The 14,501-nt window shown below is 59.7% G+C and overlaps 1 protein-coding gene across 4 annotated transcripts; it reads left to right on the forward strand.

Annotated features, from left to right (window-relative positions):
• The first annotated feature begins 1,693 nt into the window (after window positions 1-1,693).
• On the forward strand, window positions 1,694-13,520 carry ZNF598 (zinc finger protein 598, E3 ubiquitin ligase). 4 transcript variants are annotated; one of them, XM_019713109.3, is made up of 12 exons: window positions 1,694-1,993; window positions 7,277-7,389; window positions 8,056-8,185; window positions 8,620-8,831; window positions 8,936-9,153; window positions 9,670-9,787; window positions 10,345-10,535; window positions 10,656-10,740; window positions 10,850-11,622; window positions 12,081-12,231; window positions 12,331-12,481; window positions 12,572-13,520. In XM_019713109.3, exons 1-12 carry the CDS (start codon window positions 1,757-1,759, stop codon window positions 12,923-12,925), a joined length of 2,733 nt encoding a protein of 910 aa, XP_019568668.3. In that variant the 5' UTR covers window positions 1,694-1,756; the 3' UTR covers window positions 12,926-13,520. The 4 variants fall into 4 exon arrangements, with proteins under 4 accessions (XP_019568668.3, XP_019568669.3, XP_074179271.2 ...); XM_019713110.3 differs by having other exon boundaries at window positions 10,985-11,622; XM_074323170.2 differs by having other exon boundaries at window positions 9,670-9,778.
• Window positions 13,521-14,501: the final 981 nt, after the last annotated feature.

Raw genomic sequence — 14,501 nt, forward strand, 5'->3', positions numbered from 1 at the left:
CATCCAGCCAGTCTCAACCAATGTCAAGCCTGGTCTTCACCGACTAGCCAAGCTGGTAGGTTTGCATAACTATGTTAAACTCTTCAGCAAATTTTTGACGCTCCTCAGTTATCTGAGGAAATTCTCTAACTATGGCTCGTAATTCAGCTTTAGTCTAGGGAACATATGAAGCTTGAGGTTTGTTAGGATTCTCAGAAGGTTGAACTTTAAATTCAGAGAAGACGTCAGAGGTGGAGCTGCTGGCAGGAAAGCTGGTGGCGGAAGGCAGATAGCATCAAAGGAAGATTAGGGGAAGAGCTGGAGGCAAAGGAGAGCTGGGAGGGGCAGGGTGGAGCTGGAGCCTGGGACAAAGGAGTTGAGGGGAAAGGGCTAGACCATGCTGGAGGAGAGGAAAACGAGCCTCTTGAAGCCACCTTTCTCTTTAAAAGTTCACTAGCTTGTTCTAAAACTTTATTGTGCAATGAGGCAACTTCAGATTCTTGCTATACCACTCTACATAGGCATTCCCTCCATCTTTCCCAATTTTAGCACTAGGATAGTCCAATTCGGTTTTTTTGGGTTTTTTCCAATTCGGTTTTAAGAAAAGTACGTTTGGGAATCCCAAAGGTTCCCCCATAATGGTCATTGGTATTCCCAATTACTTTTGGGTAGGTAAGTCCATTTAATATGCACATGACGAGTGACTGCGACATTTAAACATAATTTCGGCAGGACTGCCTTTATTTTAGGAGGGACGTTCTGAAAATACTTAGGTAACTGAGATCACAGTTTCAGAGGCTTTTCGCTATAGCAAGGGCCCCAAACAGTCTAAAACAGCTCGAGCAACCTGCACGTTAAAAGTCAGTTCTGTAGTGAAGACAGTCTGTTCTAGAAGAGCCAAGCTAAAGGCAGAGGCACAGCTTCTATGCAGTCCAAAAACTACTGCAGCCCCAAGAAGCCGCCTAGGGAGTCTGGTCAGAGTGCCCAATTAGCTCACAAACATCGTGTTTTAACGAAACTCCAAACAGTTCCTGAATAAAGCCTGGAGAGCTTCAGAACAAGAAGGGGAAGCTCAGTTCCAAGAGGAGACTTACCCTTTCCAGCTCCTGAATTGGGGAGAAGAGAGTGAGCTCAAAATAGCTTCTTGGGCGCCAGCACCTGTTTGCCGCCCCCCAAGCCCGGAGCTACCGGGGTTTCTTCTCTGGATTCTGAACGACCCCAAATTTTGTCCATAAACAAAAGTCGACTAGGCATTTCGTTACTAAAAAGTATTTACTGGTGATGTGGGGAGAGGATTGCAACCCAATAGCCTGCAGACACGGTGATCCACGTGCAAGTTCCGCCAGGACAAAGCTGAAGGAAGAATTTTTATAGAGGAGCACAGGCAGTTAAGGGGCGGGGCTGACACCACCATAGAGTTCTGTTTTAACGCTAGAGTTCTTCCGGTAGGACTTCCGGACTGACACAAAGTGTGAGAGCGCCTCCTACAGGCCCTCCCGATTCCTGTCTCGGTTGAGGTCGCCGACACATACTTTGACATTGATAACCCTAGTAGATGGAGCCCCAGGAGGTGAGGGCGGCCCATGACGAAGGCCGGGGGGAGAGAGGAGCCCGAGACCTTGGCGATGTCCGCTGAGGCTAGAGCGCCCGATGTCCCGCCGGCGCCTTCCGTGGGCGGGTCCGTTGCTGGGCGGGGCAGTGACGTAACCCGGAAGGGGCGGGACCGCCGGGAGCCAGGCCGTGCCGCGCCGGCCAGGAGGGGGCCGGAGCCCGGACCATGGCGGCGGCGGCGGCGGCGGCGGCGGCGGGCGCCGATAGTCGGCGCGCTGTCCTGGAGGCGGCGGCCGCGGCGGCGCCCGAGCGGGGCGGCGGGAGCTGCGTGCTGTGCTGTGGTGACCTGGAGGCCACGGCGCTCGGCCGCTGCGACCACCCGGTGTGCTACCGCTGCTCCACCAAGATGCGAGTGCTGTGCGAACAGCGATACTGCGCCGTGTGCCGGGAGGAGCTGCGCCAGGTGCGTCGCGCCGGCTGGGTCGCGTGTTAGGAGCGCCGGGACGGGCTCCGGGGCGCAGCCGGACCCGGCGGCCCTGAGCGGCGGGGCACCCGGAGGCCGGAAGGGGACTTTACCTTCCTGATGTCCGGCTGCGGGCCTGGCGGTGCCGGCTTCCGTAAGAAAGGCCTGGCGGGCCACTCGGGGCGGGGTCCCGACCGTGAGGCCTACTGTGGGGCGTCTGGGGCCGGGAGGCAGGAGGTGGCTGAGCTGGGTGCCAGAGGGAGCGATCCCTGTGGGGACAGAGCCTCGGGACTTTCCTCCTGTGCCCCTTGAATCCCTGCCTGGCCAGGAATGGACATGATCAGAGCAAGAACTCCTCGACTTGCTAGTCTTCGGGAGTTTATTATCCTCAGGGGTCTCCATTCTGGTGGAGGAGACAGGGCAAGTGGGCACCTCAAAGGGCTGTTTTGGAAGCAGAGGGTCAAACGGGGTGATTCCAACGCAGCTGTGTTCGTGGGCCCCCCTGGGTTACTAAGGCTGGCGTTTTTCATCTGTTGAGTGGCAGTCTCACTCAGACCTGCCCACCAGAGGAAAAGGCAGAACTATTGGGACCTCCTCAGGGTGTTTGATGGGTGGCGATATAAGTGTCATGAAGTCCTTGACGGTTCCGACTGGGGAGCTCAGCTCCCGAGCGAAGGGGGGGGAGTTCCTGACTGTCCAGACATGGAAGCCCTGGAGGGATCAGAGGGCACCAGGGAGCTTTTCCCCACGTTCCCTGCAATGCCAGCTGCTGGCTGCGAGCACCTAGCTGGAGCTCCCTTGGTTTGCTGTGCTTTGAGATCTGTTTGCTTCCAGCGTTGTGAAATTCCCTGGTTTGTTCATGGAAGGCTTGGACTGGTGACATCTGCCAGGGAATCCGACTTTCTCCTTCCTAGAAGTGATGCAGATATGGCATATTTAAGGAATAGGTTTCTTTCTTCTTTTTAAAGTATGTTAAAGGAGCCAAGTGGATGCTGAAATCCCATAGCACTCTCTGGGCACCTACTTTGTGCCATATCGGAAAAAGACATTTGGGGATGCCGTCAGTCTGTAATGGAGTTGACAGATGTACGCGGACCCAGAAGAGACCTGGGGTGCGGGAACAGTTGGAGAAACCTTGGGCCTACGGTTTACTCAGAGGGCACCTCCCAGCTTTGCCAGAGCCTGCCTTGCCAGTCAGTCTTGCGTAGCATGACGTAACTTGTGAATGGCCAGGTTTCCCAGCACACCTGTAGCTTCCAGGATACTGCGGGTCTCACTCACAAGTGAGCAGACACCTATGTGTGGCTACTAGAGCCAGCATCTGGCCTCTTTTACTGCTTGTGCGTCCTCTGCCCTCCAAGTGCTCTGTGGCAAAGATTGTTGACGTGACCTGTCAGCAGGCTCCAGCTGGGTGTGGTTTGTCATCAGATGCCCCTGGCTGAGCTTGGCCTGCCTCTTGGGCCTGCCCCAAGTTGCTGGGCAGCAAGAAATTGTCCTAGGAAGTCTGAGGAAACGATCTTCCCCTCTATTCATCCTGCTTCCCTCCCATTCTTGAACGTGTAGCTCCATCCTAGGCCTTCCTGTTCCCTTTTTGAGTCCTACACTGTCTTCTGAGTTCCTGTGTCCCATACTGAACCCCACCAAATCCTCAGGCCCTGAACGTGTCTCTGCTCTGCCGTCCCTATGGGACTCAGTCTTTGAAAACAAGCTGGGAGGAAAGGGTGCCAAGATGCTGTATGGAACAGGCCAGTTCCATTTGCTGGTTGATTTCTGCCCCTTGACCGAGCGCCTCCCTGTGCCAGCCCATGCGCTGCTGGGCAGATGAGGAGCCAGATCAATCGAGATTGCTGGCAGGGCTCAGGGTGGAGGCCAAGTCCCAGCACATGCAGGTTCGGTTCCCATCCCTTCCCTGGTCGCCTCTTTCCCGCAGGCCACTTGCTCCTGGAAGACCGTTTTCATCTTGCTTTCCACCCTGCCCTGATCCCCAGCCATGGTGAAGGATCTGAGGAGGCTGCTGTACAAAGTGGGATGTGTCTGAGTTAGGAGGGGGCCCTGCAGGCCACCTAGTGTAGTCCTACCCCCCATTTTACAGGCAGGACGTGTGGGAGAGGAGGCTGAAGGCAGGTCAGGAGGCGAGTCCTGCCGAGTCAGGTCATGCTTCTCTGTTGTCAGTGCCTCTTGCCCACCATCCTGGTCCTGGACCTCTCGGCTCACTGGGTGCCTGTACTCTCTGGGTGGGACGATCTCCAGAGACCCACCCTCTATTTCCTCCCCTGCCGCAGGGCCATCCTCACTGCCCACCCCTCACTATCTGGTTCGCTCTTGCTAGTCACTGCTGGAATCGCCTGTCTTCTCGTCCACTCACCCGTAGTGAGTGCCCACTGCATACCGGGAGTGGGGAGCAGCAAGGCCCCAGCCTGAACCCCACAACCATCCCTGTAGAGTGCTCCAAGGGAGGTTCTCTCACCCCCATCTCCCCTTGTCTCCCCTCAGGGACTGGCCTGGCCATCTTGGGCCCACCGAGGGGTGCGCTTTTCCCCTTGGTCATTCACTGCCTGGCCTACCCCGGGGCTGCTCAGGGTGGCCTGTCTCCAAGTGTCCAGGTCTGGCCTGGCCTCTGTCCTCGGACCCACGACTCCCTCCCATCAGGTGATCAGCAGGGTGGATGGGTCTCTGGCCACACTGGTTGGATCCCTGGTGGGTTTCTGCCCGTCCCTGGCTGGGCCACTATGCCCTCGTCCTTGTCCTTGTCAGTCTCACCACTTGCCTCACCCTCCGCTGGGGGCAGAGACACGAGCCCACCAGACTGCACTGCCATCCCCTTGTCTGCGCATTTCTGGGCCTGGCCTCTGCTGCAGGCCTGGGGCAGCCCACTACCTGTCTCACTTCCTGTCTGGGACGGGCAGTTAGCATTTCCCCACTCTACGCCCCCGGCTCCAAGCCTGCTCGCCCTCATTCTCAAAAAAGCCCACGGTCACTTTTCTTTCCCAAGCCTCTTCCTGTGGTTCTGGTGTCTCTCTTCTGGCCCGGTTCACGACTGCCCCACCAGGCTGCTCCGGAGGGACAAGTGGCCACCCGAGCAGCCTGGAGCTTGGTCTTGAGACCTGTACCCCAACTCTGTCCACAGCAAGGGCACCCACAGCTCAAGGAGACACCGCCCACAGTGGGTCGGAGCTGACCCCTGAAAGGAGGGCGCTGGAGCAGGGAGGCATCCTGACAGGGCGTCCCGGCACCACGGGTTTCCTCTGCGGAAGAAAGTCGTTCCTCTGCTGAGTCTGTTGGGCTTGGATGCTTCTTGGCAGCCTCGGGTATTCCCTGGCAGGCTGCTTGCCTGGCCACCTTGCAGGCAGACGCCGGGGCTCCAAAATCTGCTGCCTGTGTTGCCTCAGCCCAGCTAGGGCACCACGTCTGGCGGGTAACTCCTCCAGCAGCATCCTGCCTGGCTCGCTGCCCTGTGCCTGTGGGCGCCTGTCCCTGGGCAGGACGCAGGAGGGTCTGGGCTAGAAAGGCCCCCTTGGGAAGGGTCGTAAGACAGGACTGGGTGTGAGCTTGCCCTAGGAAGGCAGATTCTTTGAGAAGAGGTCAGCTCGAGGCCCAGGCCTGAGAATACACTGGGGAGGGGTGTGGAGGGTGACCCTTTGGTGACAGAGCCACAACTCCCCCCTGAAGACATGGGAGCACAGCTGGAATGAGACGCCCATCTAAGTTCAGCTTGTGGCAGGGGGCAGAGCCCTTGCCTGGCCAGACATGAGGACAAGGGGAAGAAAGGCCTGTTGGGGCCCTGCTCATCCCCCGCCCCCAAGAATGGGTGTGGCTGGATCATGACACCTCCCTTGGGCTCCTGTGGGGGTGGAGTGGGGGACAGTGTCAGCCTGCCCCCACCCCCAGCGCGTCCTCAAAAGTAGAGGTTGGGGTGGCCGGATGGCTCAGTTGGTTAGAGCACGAGCTCTGAACAGGGTTGTCAGTTCAATTCCCACATGGGCCAGTGAGCTACGCCCTCCACAACTAGATTGAAGGACAATGACTTGGAGCTGATGGGCCCTGGAGAAACACACTGTTCCCCAATATTCCCCAATAAAATTTAAAAAAACCCTGAATTTATTAAAAAAAAAAAAAAAAGAAAGTAGAGGTTGAGCTCCTTGGCTCCTCCCCCAAAGAACCAGTTTTAACTACGCTCGCTGTTTTAACACGTTGCGTACGGCGGGGATTAAACCCCTCGTGAAGATTCTCGTGATCCGTACGCAACGTGTTAACTAAGCTCGCTGCAGTGAGGGGACAATGACCATAAGCTCACCCCAGACAGCCCCTTGTTTTCCCTAGTTCATGGCCATTCAGGTCCCAGACATCCTCCCTGGCTGAGCCTAAACATAACAGGGATGACCTTGGCATGACTTTTCCCAAAGTGAAGCTTCCCCCCGCACCCTGGGTGTGCTGGTGAGGACTCAGCTGAGGCAAGCAGTCAGCTCCAGACTTGGGGAACAGTGGTGGAGCAGGAAGGGGCATGGAGGGGAGACGGGCCGGTGTGGCCTTGATCCAAGCAAGGGAAGTGGGGGCCAAAGAAACGGGGCTGGAGGACGAAGGTGCCCTTGTTGATTCAGAGGGGGGGCCTGGGCACTAGGACGGTCTGGAAGCGCCAAGTCCCAGCAAGTGTCACCCAAGAGCAGTGGAGCTGCTTGCTGGGCTGTGGAGGTTTCCACGTCCAGCCCTGTCCAGCTCATCCCTTTGGCGCCTCCAGATAGCCCAGTAAACAGGCAGGAAGCTGGCCAAGATCAGCGGGTGCTGTGACTGAGTCCCGTGGAGGAGCCCCTCTCCTGTGGCATCATGGGAACATGATGGGTGGATGCAGGGTGGCCAGGCCCTGACGAAGTCACCTGATGTGTCCTGGCCGGGCAGCATTGGTTATTTCCTTAGCTGCTTCTTGGACTCTGTTTCTCCCCATGAAAACTGTCCTGTGTTCAACCCAGTTGTGGTTTGCCCGGATGTTTGGTCCCTGTCACTGCCTCTGGGTGTCGCTGCCCCTGGGGCACCCTCTGTCTAGGAGGTGCATGTTTGGCAGCGACTAAGTGGGGAGCCAGCCGCCCTCTGGTGGCGAGGTTGGGCATTGCATCTCTGTCCCCGCAACCCCACACAAGTTGGTGGGCTGGCCCAGGGTGGCAGAGGGTGCTGGGGCCTGCCTCTGGCCTCCCAGGAGGGACCCTGAGTGCCTCCCTTTCTACTCAGCCTGACATTGTCCTCCAGTGGGCATCTGCCCTGCTCATCATGCCTTCTCGCTTTTGGTTCCAGGTGGTCTTTGGGAAGAAGCTTCCTGCCTTCGCCACAATCCCCCTCCACCAGCTGCAGCATGAGAAGAAGTACGACATCTACTTTGCTGATGGGAAAGTGTTCGCCTTGTATAGGTGAGCGAGGAGTCCTCAGCCCGGGCTCCGAGGGTCTGCCTCTGGGGGGCGCTCTGTGGCCGGGATGGGCACATCCCCATTACGTCCTGTGCTCCTCGCAACCCTCAGGAAGGTGGGGGCACTTGGTGTGGCACAGACATCAGGGCCAGGCGGCTGGTGACTGGGGATGCTCCCAGCACCCCTTCTGAGGTGGTGGCCGGGGGTGACTCAGGGAAAGCGCTCCTGGCACAGCACACAGTGCCTGCTTTCTGGGGCCCTCTGAGTGCACGTGAGCTCCTGCAAATCCTGCTCTTGGCCCATGGCGGGAAAACCCATGAAGGGGTACAGTTATTGTGAGGATGGTCCACGTTTTCCAGGTGAAGGGGGTCCCTGTGTGGGCTCGTCATAATGTCCACCTGACGCAGGGGTCAGTCTCCTAGATTGTGCACCCAGCCCCGTCCTGTGGCCTCGTTTGATTTGGGCCCTGGTGGGGTGCAGCTCCTGACCCCGAGCCCAGCACCGTCTGACTCAGAGGCCAGAGCTATGGCGGGCATGGGTGGGAATGCCTGCCCTGGCTCCTGCTCCCAGGATGTCTCTGGGGGTGTGGAGTGAGGGGCCAGGCCAATGCCCACTCCAGGTGGCAACGCTGAGTGCCCAAGGGGACGGGTGGCTCTTGGTGTCTCCCAGACAGTTGCTGCAACACGAGTGCCCGAGGTGCCCAGAACTGCCGCCCTTTGGCCTCTTCGGGGACCTGGAGCAGCACATGCGGAAACAGCATGAGCTTTTTTGCTGCAAGCTATGCCTGAAACACCTCAAGGTGCGCTCCCACCCCACAGCAGCAGCCTGGGGCTCCCAGGGACCCAGGGAGAGCCCTGGGCAGAGGTAGATGGTGGCCAGGCCCTAGAGAGGGGATGGTGCTGGTGGTGGGGGCTGGGGCTCAGCCAAACAGCTGTGAGAGGCTGGTGGCTGCCTCTCACCCTGGACAGGCAGGACCTTTGCAGCCCCCCAGCACCCCCCCAGCTCTCTTGCCTCACAGAACCCTGGGGGTGGGGGGGTGGCAATCAGGCTGCACACAGTCCAGGCAGGGAGGGGCTCCCAATGACTACATGGGCCTGCCAGGCTCCTGGTATCTGGGGGCTCTAGGACTGAGCTGGTGCCATCAGGGTCCCTCCGGTTGTTGTGCCATAGGAAGAGGGGGGAGGCCTGGGAGGTTAAACCCTATACCGAGCCCCCCGTCCCTGTTCCCTGCAGATCTTCACACACGAGCGCAAGTGGTACTCGCGCAAAGACCTGGCACGGCACCGCATGCAGGGGGACCCCGATGACACCTCGCACCGCGGGCATCCGCTGTGCAAGTTCTGCGATGAGCGCTACCTGGACAATGACGAGCTGCTCAAGCACCTGCGTCGAGACCACTACTTCTGCCACTTTTGTGATTCGGACGGAGCCCAGGACTACTACAGGTGGGTGCGGGGCAGCACGGGGCGGCCCCAGGACACCCGGAGCGGCTGGGCAGGGGCACTGGCTGCAGAGGAGGGCTGACAGGGCTCTTGTGACACCTTGCCAGTGACTATGCATATCTTCGCGAGCACTTCCGGGAGAAGCACTTCCTGTGTGAGGAGGGCCGCTGCAGCACCGAGCAGTTCACCCATGCCTTCCGCACCGAGATTGACCTCAAGGCCCACAAGACGGCTTGCCATAGCCGGAGCCGGGCCGAGGCCCGCCAGAACCGCCAGATCGACCTGCAGTTCAGCTACGCGCCACGGCATTCGCGCCGGAACGAAGGTGAGCAGGGCCTCCCCTCTGCCAAGCGGGGCTCCCAAGGGCTCCAGCCTGGCGCCCCCGAGGCAGGGCTCACATCGCCCTGCTCTAGAGGCCTCAGACCCAGAACCTGATCCGACCTGATGTGTCAGCGAAGACAAGGGACACACCTGTCAATCCTGTGTCTCCTGCGCGCGCTGACAGCAGGGAGCTCTTCCCCCTGGCTGGTTTCCACAGCGTCTCGGGTCTGCTGTTCTGGGGTCCCTGGGGCTCTCCCCAGGTCAGAGGATTATTGAGTGCCTGCTGTGTGGGTCCCGACCTCAGGCTCTGCAGCCAGCAGACCCAGGCCTCTCTCCAAGCCCACTTCTTGCTCTGACCTGCTGCCCAGACCATAGAGACCTGGGGCTGGTGTGGACCCCTCAAGGTGTCTGAAACCGTTCCCCCCGGCTCCCATGGTGGGCGGGGAAGCCCGTGCTCTGTCCAAGCCAGAGCCGGCTTCAGTCTGGCCCAGGCCCGTGACAGGCTGTGTGCCGGCCACAGGGCTCATCGGCGGCGAGGATTACGAGGAGGTGGACAGGTACAACCGCCAGGGCCGCGCAGGCCGGGCCGGTGGCCGCGGAGCCCAGCAGAGCCGCCGTGGAAGCTGGAGGTACAAGAGGTGGGAGGATTTGCACGCCGCCGACACTGTCCTAGCGCCACCCCTGAAGCGGTGGCAACGGTCCAAAGCTGAGCTGGGAACAGGCATGGGGATCAGGGAGCTCTGCCCTGCTGGCGTCCAGTGTCCTGGGCATGGCAGCGGGTCTGCTCAGTGTCTTCAGGGAGCAGACGTGTCCTCTTTCCTCCAGTTTCAGCCAGACACACCAGGATTGCAGGTGGGGGTGGGTAGGGGGTCTGCATCACTTGGAGGGTCACTGCAGTTGTGCTATGAAGCACCAGCGTGGCAGGCACATGCTCAGGCCGGAGGCTGCCCCCTGATGCCGATGCCAGATGCGGCCCCAGAGCACTGGGCCCAGGTGCTCCGCAGCCATACCCTGAGGCTGGCAGGAGGACTCCTCTGCCCCGTAGTGCCCTCTCCTGGCCAGGGAGGGACCAGCACCCTCCGAGGTGGCCTCAGGCCTGGCTTCCCAGGGATAAGGCCCCTCCCCAGCCCCTCGCCTGCGCCTGCGCACTGCTGTTGTCCTGGGCTTCCCCAGCCTGAAGACCTCCCCATTCTAGGGAAGAAGAGGACCGAGAAGTGGCAGCTGCCATCCGAGCCTCAGTGGCTGCGCAGCAGCAGCAGCAGGAGACGCACAGGAACGAGGACCGGGAGGAGGGCAGCAGACTCAAGAAGGAGGAGGCAGGGGTGCGGGGGCCCGAGGAACCCCGGGGCCTCCGGCGCCCTCTCCGGACTCAGGGTGAAGGCCCAGGTGAGCTGGCCCTGCCTGCAGGCAGCTCTGTCTAGGCCTGGGGAACACCTGGGAGGTTCCTTGGTCACCCTGGAGGGCGCTTTGGTCGGCCCTGATGTAGGGTCCTTTGGTGTCTTGTAGGCCCCAAGGAAGCCTCAGCAAATGGTCCTGTAAGTCAAGAGGCCTTCCCAGCCACCAGCCCTGCCGCAGCGGCCACACTGCAGAGGTAAATGGGGACATGAACTGGGGCGAGGATGCAGAGCTCCTATGGAGAGTGGGTACGGGGCAGTCCAGGGCCTGGCGGGCCACTGACCCTCTCCTCTCCCTGGGCTCAGCACCCTCCCGCCCCCCACCTCGAAGCTGAAGGATGAAGATTTCCCCAGTCTCTGCACCTCTGCTTCCTCGTCCTGCTCTGCGGCAGCAGCCCTAGGCCCTGTGGGGCTGCCACTGGCGTACCCTGTTCCCCCCAGGGGCAGGAGCACCTTCCAGGAGGATGACTTCCCTGCCCTGGTGTCCTCCATCTCCAAGCCCAGCACTGCCCCCACCAGCCTCATCTCTGCTTGGAACAGCAGCAGCAGCAGCAAGAAGGTGGCACAGCCCACCCCAGGGGCCCAGGCTGCTGGTAGGGGCAGCCAGCCCCCCAGGAAGGCTGGGAAGGGGGGCAAGGGCAGCAAGAAGGGTGGGTTGCCCCCAGCAGAGGACGAAGAAGAGGAGGACAGCCGCACCGGCCTCACCGCCCAGGAGCTGCGGAGCGGGCCCACCACGGTCGCTGTCTCCTCCCTGCTGGCGTTGGCCTCCGGCCAGAACTTCACCAAAGTCGGCAAGAAGAAGAAGATGGGCTCCGAGAAGCTAGGTGCCGCATCACCCCCACCACTGCCCCCTGACAAAAATGGCCCCCCTGGGGCTGAGCAGGCCCCCATGGCCAGAGCTGAGGGGCCCGTCGCTGTCATCGTCAATGGACATACTGAGGGGTTGGCCTCAGTTCGGAGCGTCCCCAAGGAACCCCCTGGGCTCCCGAGGCCCCTGGGGCCCCTCCCTTGTCCCACACCCCAGGAAGACTTCCCAGCACTCAGCGGCCCCTGCCCACCCAGGATGCCCCCTCCCCCAGGTAGGTGCACCTGGCTCAGGCCTGCTTCTGGGTGTCTGGGAAGGGGGTGGGGTGGTATAGCCAGGCTGCAGCACCCCCCGGGCCTGAGGTTGTGTGGTATAGGCAGCTACAGGACTGCGGGTGCGGAGAGAGGAGCCTGTGTGCTGTGGTTTCCAGCTGCCTTGGAAGCCCAGCAGATGTCTGGAGGCAGGCGCCAGCGTCTGTGACCTCCGCCCACCACTTAACCTCCCTGTGTCTCTTCCTTTTTGTAAAACGGGGCAATCCTGGCATCTCCTTATGATGGGGGCCAGGATGAGCATGAGGAGTGTGCTGGCTCTGGGCAGTGTCAGCGCCTGGGCCTGCTCTTCAGGGGAGGTGTGGTCTGTGGATGGAAGCCCAACTGGCTGGGTGGCCTGTGGGAAGCAGGGAATGAGGGCGTGGAGGGTCACGTTCTGGCTCGTGCTGTGCCACCCCTGCAGGCTTCAGCACTGTGGTGCTCCTGAAGGGCACTGCACCCCCCCCACCGCCGGGCCTGGTACCTCCTGTCAGCAAGCCACCCCCTGGCTTCTCCGGCCTGCTGCCTAGCTCCCACTCGGCCTGCGTCTCCAGCACTAGCACTACCACGAAAGCGTAAGTGTGGCGGGCTGCCTGGCCTCATGCCCCAGGGGAGAGTGCCCTCCGCTTGGGCCACCCCAGAGACTGAAGTCTCCTCCCTCTCCTGACCCCCAGACCCAGGCTGACACCAGCGCCACAGGCCTACCTGGTCCCCGAGAATTTCCGGGAGAGGAACCTGCAGCTCATCCAGTCCATCAAGGACTTCCTGCAGAGCGATGAGGCTCGCTTCAGCGAGTTCAAGAACCACTCGGGGGAGTTCAGACAGGTCAGGCTGGCGGGGTGAAGGGGGATGGCAGCCTGCCACCTGGGGCCCAGGCCTGGGCCAGGCGTGACCGGGTCTGGCTCTGGATGGCAGGGCGTGATCTCCGCAGCCCAGTATTACAAGAGCTGCCGGGACCTGCTCGGGGAGAACTTCCAGAAGATCTTCAACGAGCTGCTGGTGCTCCTGCCCGACACGGCCAAGCAGCAGGAGCTGCTGTCCGCGCACAGGGACTTCCGAGGCCGAGAGAGGCCTCCTGGCACCAAGGCAAAGAAGAACAAGAAGAGCGCGTGGCAGGCCAGCACCCGGCAGGCGGGCCTGGATTGCTGCGTGTGCCCCACCTGCCAGCAGGTGCTTGCACATGGTGACGTCAGCAGCCACCAGGCTCTGCACGCTGCCGGGGACGATGACTTCCCCTCCCTGCAGGCCGTTGCCAGGACCCTCACGTAGCTCCCGCCAAGTGAGCAGGAGTGGCCACACCCACGAGCCTCCTTCCTCCCTCGTCCTCCTGGGCTGCCAGGCAGCCCGGTAAGGCCCTGGTGAGGCCACCTGCTCAGGCCCCTCGGTTGGCTGGCCGGCCAGGGGTCACAACGACAGCCCACCCCGCTGTGTCAGCACACTGTCAAGCAGGTGTCCATCTGGCTCCCTCCTGGGAACTGAGCAGAGCCCCCTGCTTCAGTGGTGGGCCCGTCTTGGTTTGTGTCTCATGCTTTTGGAAGGTGCCAGGGTAGTGAAAGGCAGGGATGCCGGGACCTGTCTGTGCTGTCAGCCAGTGGCCAGATCCAGGACCTCCTGAGCCTGAGGCTGCAGCACCAGGGCCCCCAAGCCTGACGCTGTGGTCCACTGGTGCTGGAGTCAGGTGTTGAGTGTGTTGTGTCAACAGTTGGCTGTTTTGTGATTCACGAATGTTCAGGATTAAAAGCAGACAAAATTGTGCTACTTGAAGTTAAATCTTTCTACGAGACAAGCTGAATCTGGAATCTCAAATTGCCTCTGACCTTTTATAAAAGTTTATCTTCAAATAAATTTATTTTGCAATAATGCACATAGCTGGTGTTCTGAACTTGTCTGCCTCATGAGGTCGCCCAGCAGCAAGGGAAACTGAGTCTTCAGACGCTACAGCTCAAGTGGTCAGCCAGTGAGCACCGGGGTGGAAGAAGGCCCATGGGGAAAGCTGGGCAGCTGGGCTTTGCTCACAGGAAACCCCAGCCAACCTGGGGCCCTGCTCCGGGAGTACTGGCACTGCCCAAGTCTTCCAGGAATGGACACAGCCATGCTCGACCCACACTTTATACCCAGTAAAACTATCCAGCAGGTGGGAGGCATACAGATGCAAGGTTTACATCCATAGATGGGTGAAAGAGCTACTAAAGATGAACTTCAACAAGAACAATTTAGAAACTGGGAGCACACCTGAAATATTATCAGAAAATAACTTGTGCTTAATTATTCAGATCTAATATTTTGGAAAGGAATCAGACACACACTGAAATCTCCCCTTTCTGCCCCCAACACATATAAATAGAAAAAAGTTTGAAACATAGCCATATCCAAATAAAGCAAAGGAAATGTCCTCAGATGAGAAGGAATCTTTCTAAAAGCAGAAGGGGGTACCCATGGTGATGAAGGGACCAAAGTCAGTGGCCTGCAGAGCGGCAAGGGGAGAGCCATGTGGCTGCACTGCCACTACCCGCTTAAAGCTGAGGTCCTGGACAGTGCTGCTTGCCCACCCGTGGCTGGGACTGGAGTGAGGTCCCTGGGTGATGGCCATGTTCAGGGTCCCCCAAGACAGGAGCCTCCACCCTCTTCACCCTCCATCGGGCTGCCAGGCTGAAGAGAGGCCACCTGCATTACTCACCACACACAAGTGGGAAAGGGTATCATCGCTGGTGCTCTCGGCAGATCTGAGCACAACAACCTCATAAAAGAATAATCTAGAAACTGGGACAGCTTGTTAACAATATTGAAAATACCTATTCTTAAGAAGCAAAACCCGCAATACTAGGCCACGCTTAAGTAGTTCTCG

Source organism: Rhinolophus sinicus, chromosome 10, assembly GCF_057876585.1.
Source record: "Rhinolophus sinicus isolate RSI-liver-muscle chromosome 10, RSI-T2T, whole genome shotgun sequence".
Taxonomy (NCBI): Eukaryota; Metazoa; Chordata; class Mammalia; order Chiroptera; family Rhinolophidae; genus Rhinolophus; species Rhinolophus sinicus.

Excerpts from the sequence above, each read along its gene's own strand:
- ZNF598 (XM_019713109.3), top strand. The coding sequence starts at position 1,757 with ATGGCGGCGGCGGCGGCGGCGGCGGCGGCGGGCGCCGATAGTCGGCGC. Across the intron at positions 7,390-8,055 it reads AAAGTGTTCGCCTTGTATAG|ACAGTTGCTGCAACACGAGT; the intron begins GTGAGCGAGGAG and ends GGTGTCTCCCAG. Across the intron at positions 8,186-8,619 it reads TATGCCTGAAACACCTCAAG|ATCTTCACACACGAGCGCAA; the intron begins GTGCGCTCCCAC and ends TGTTCCCTGCAG.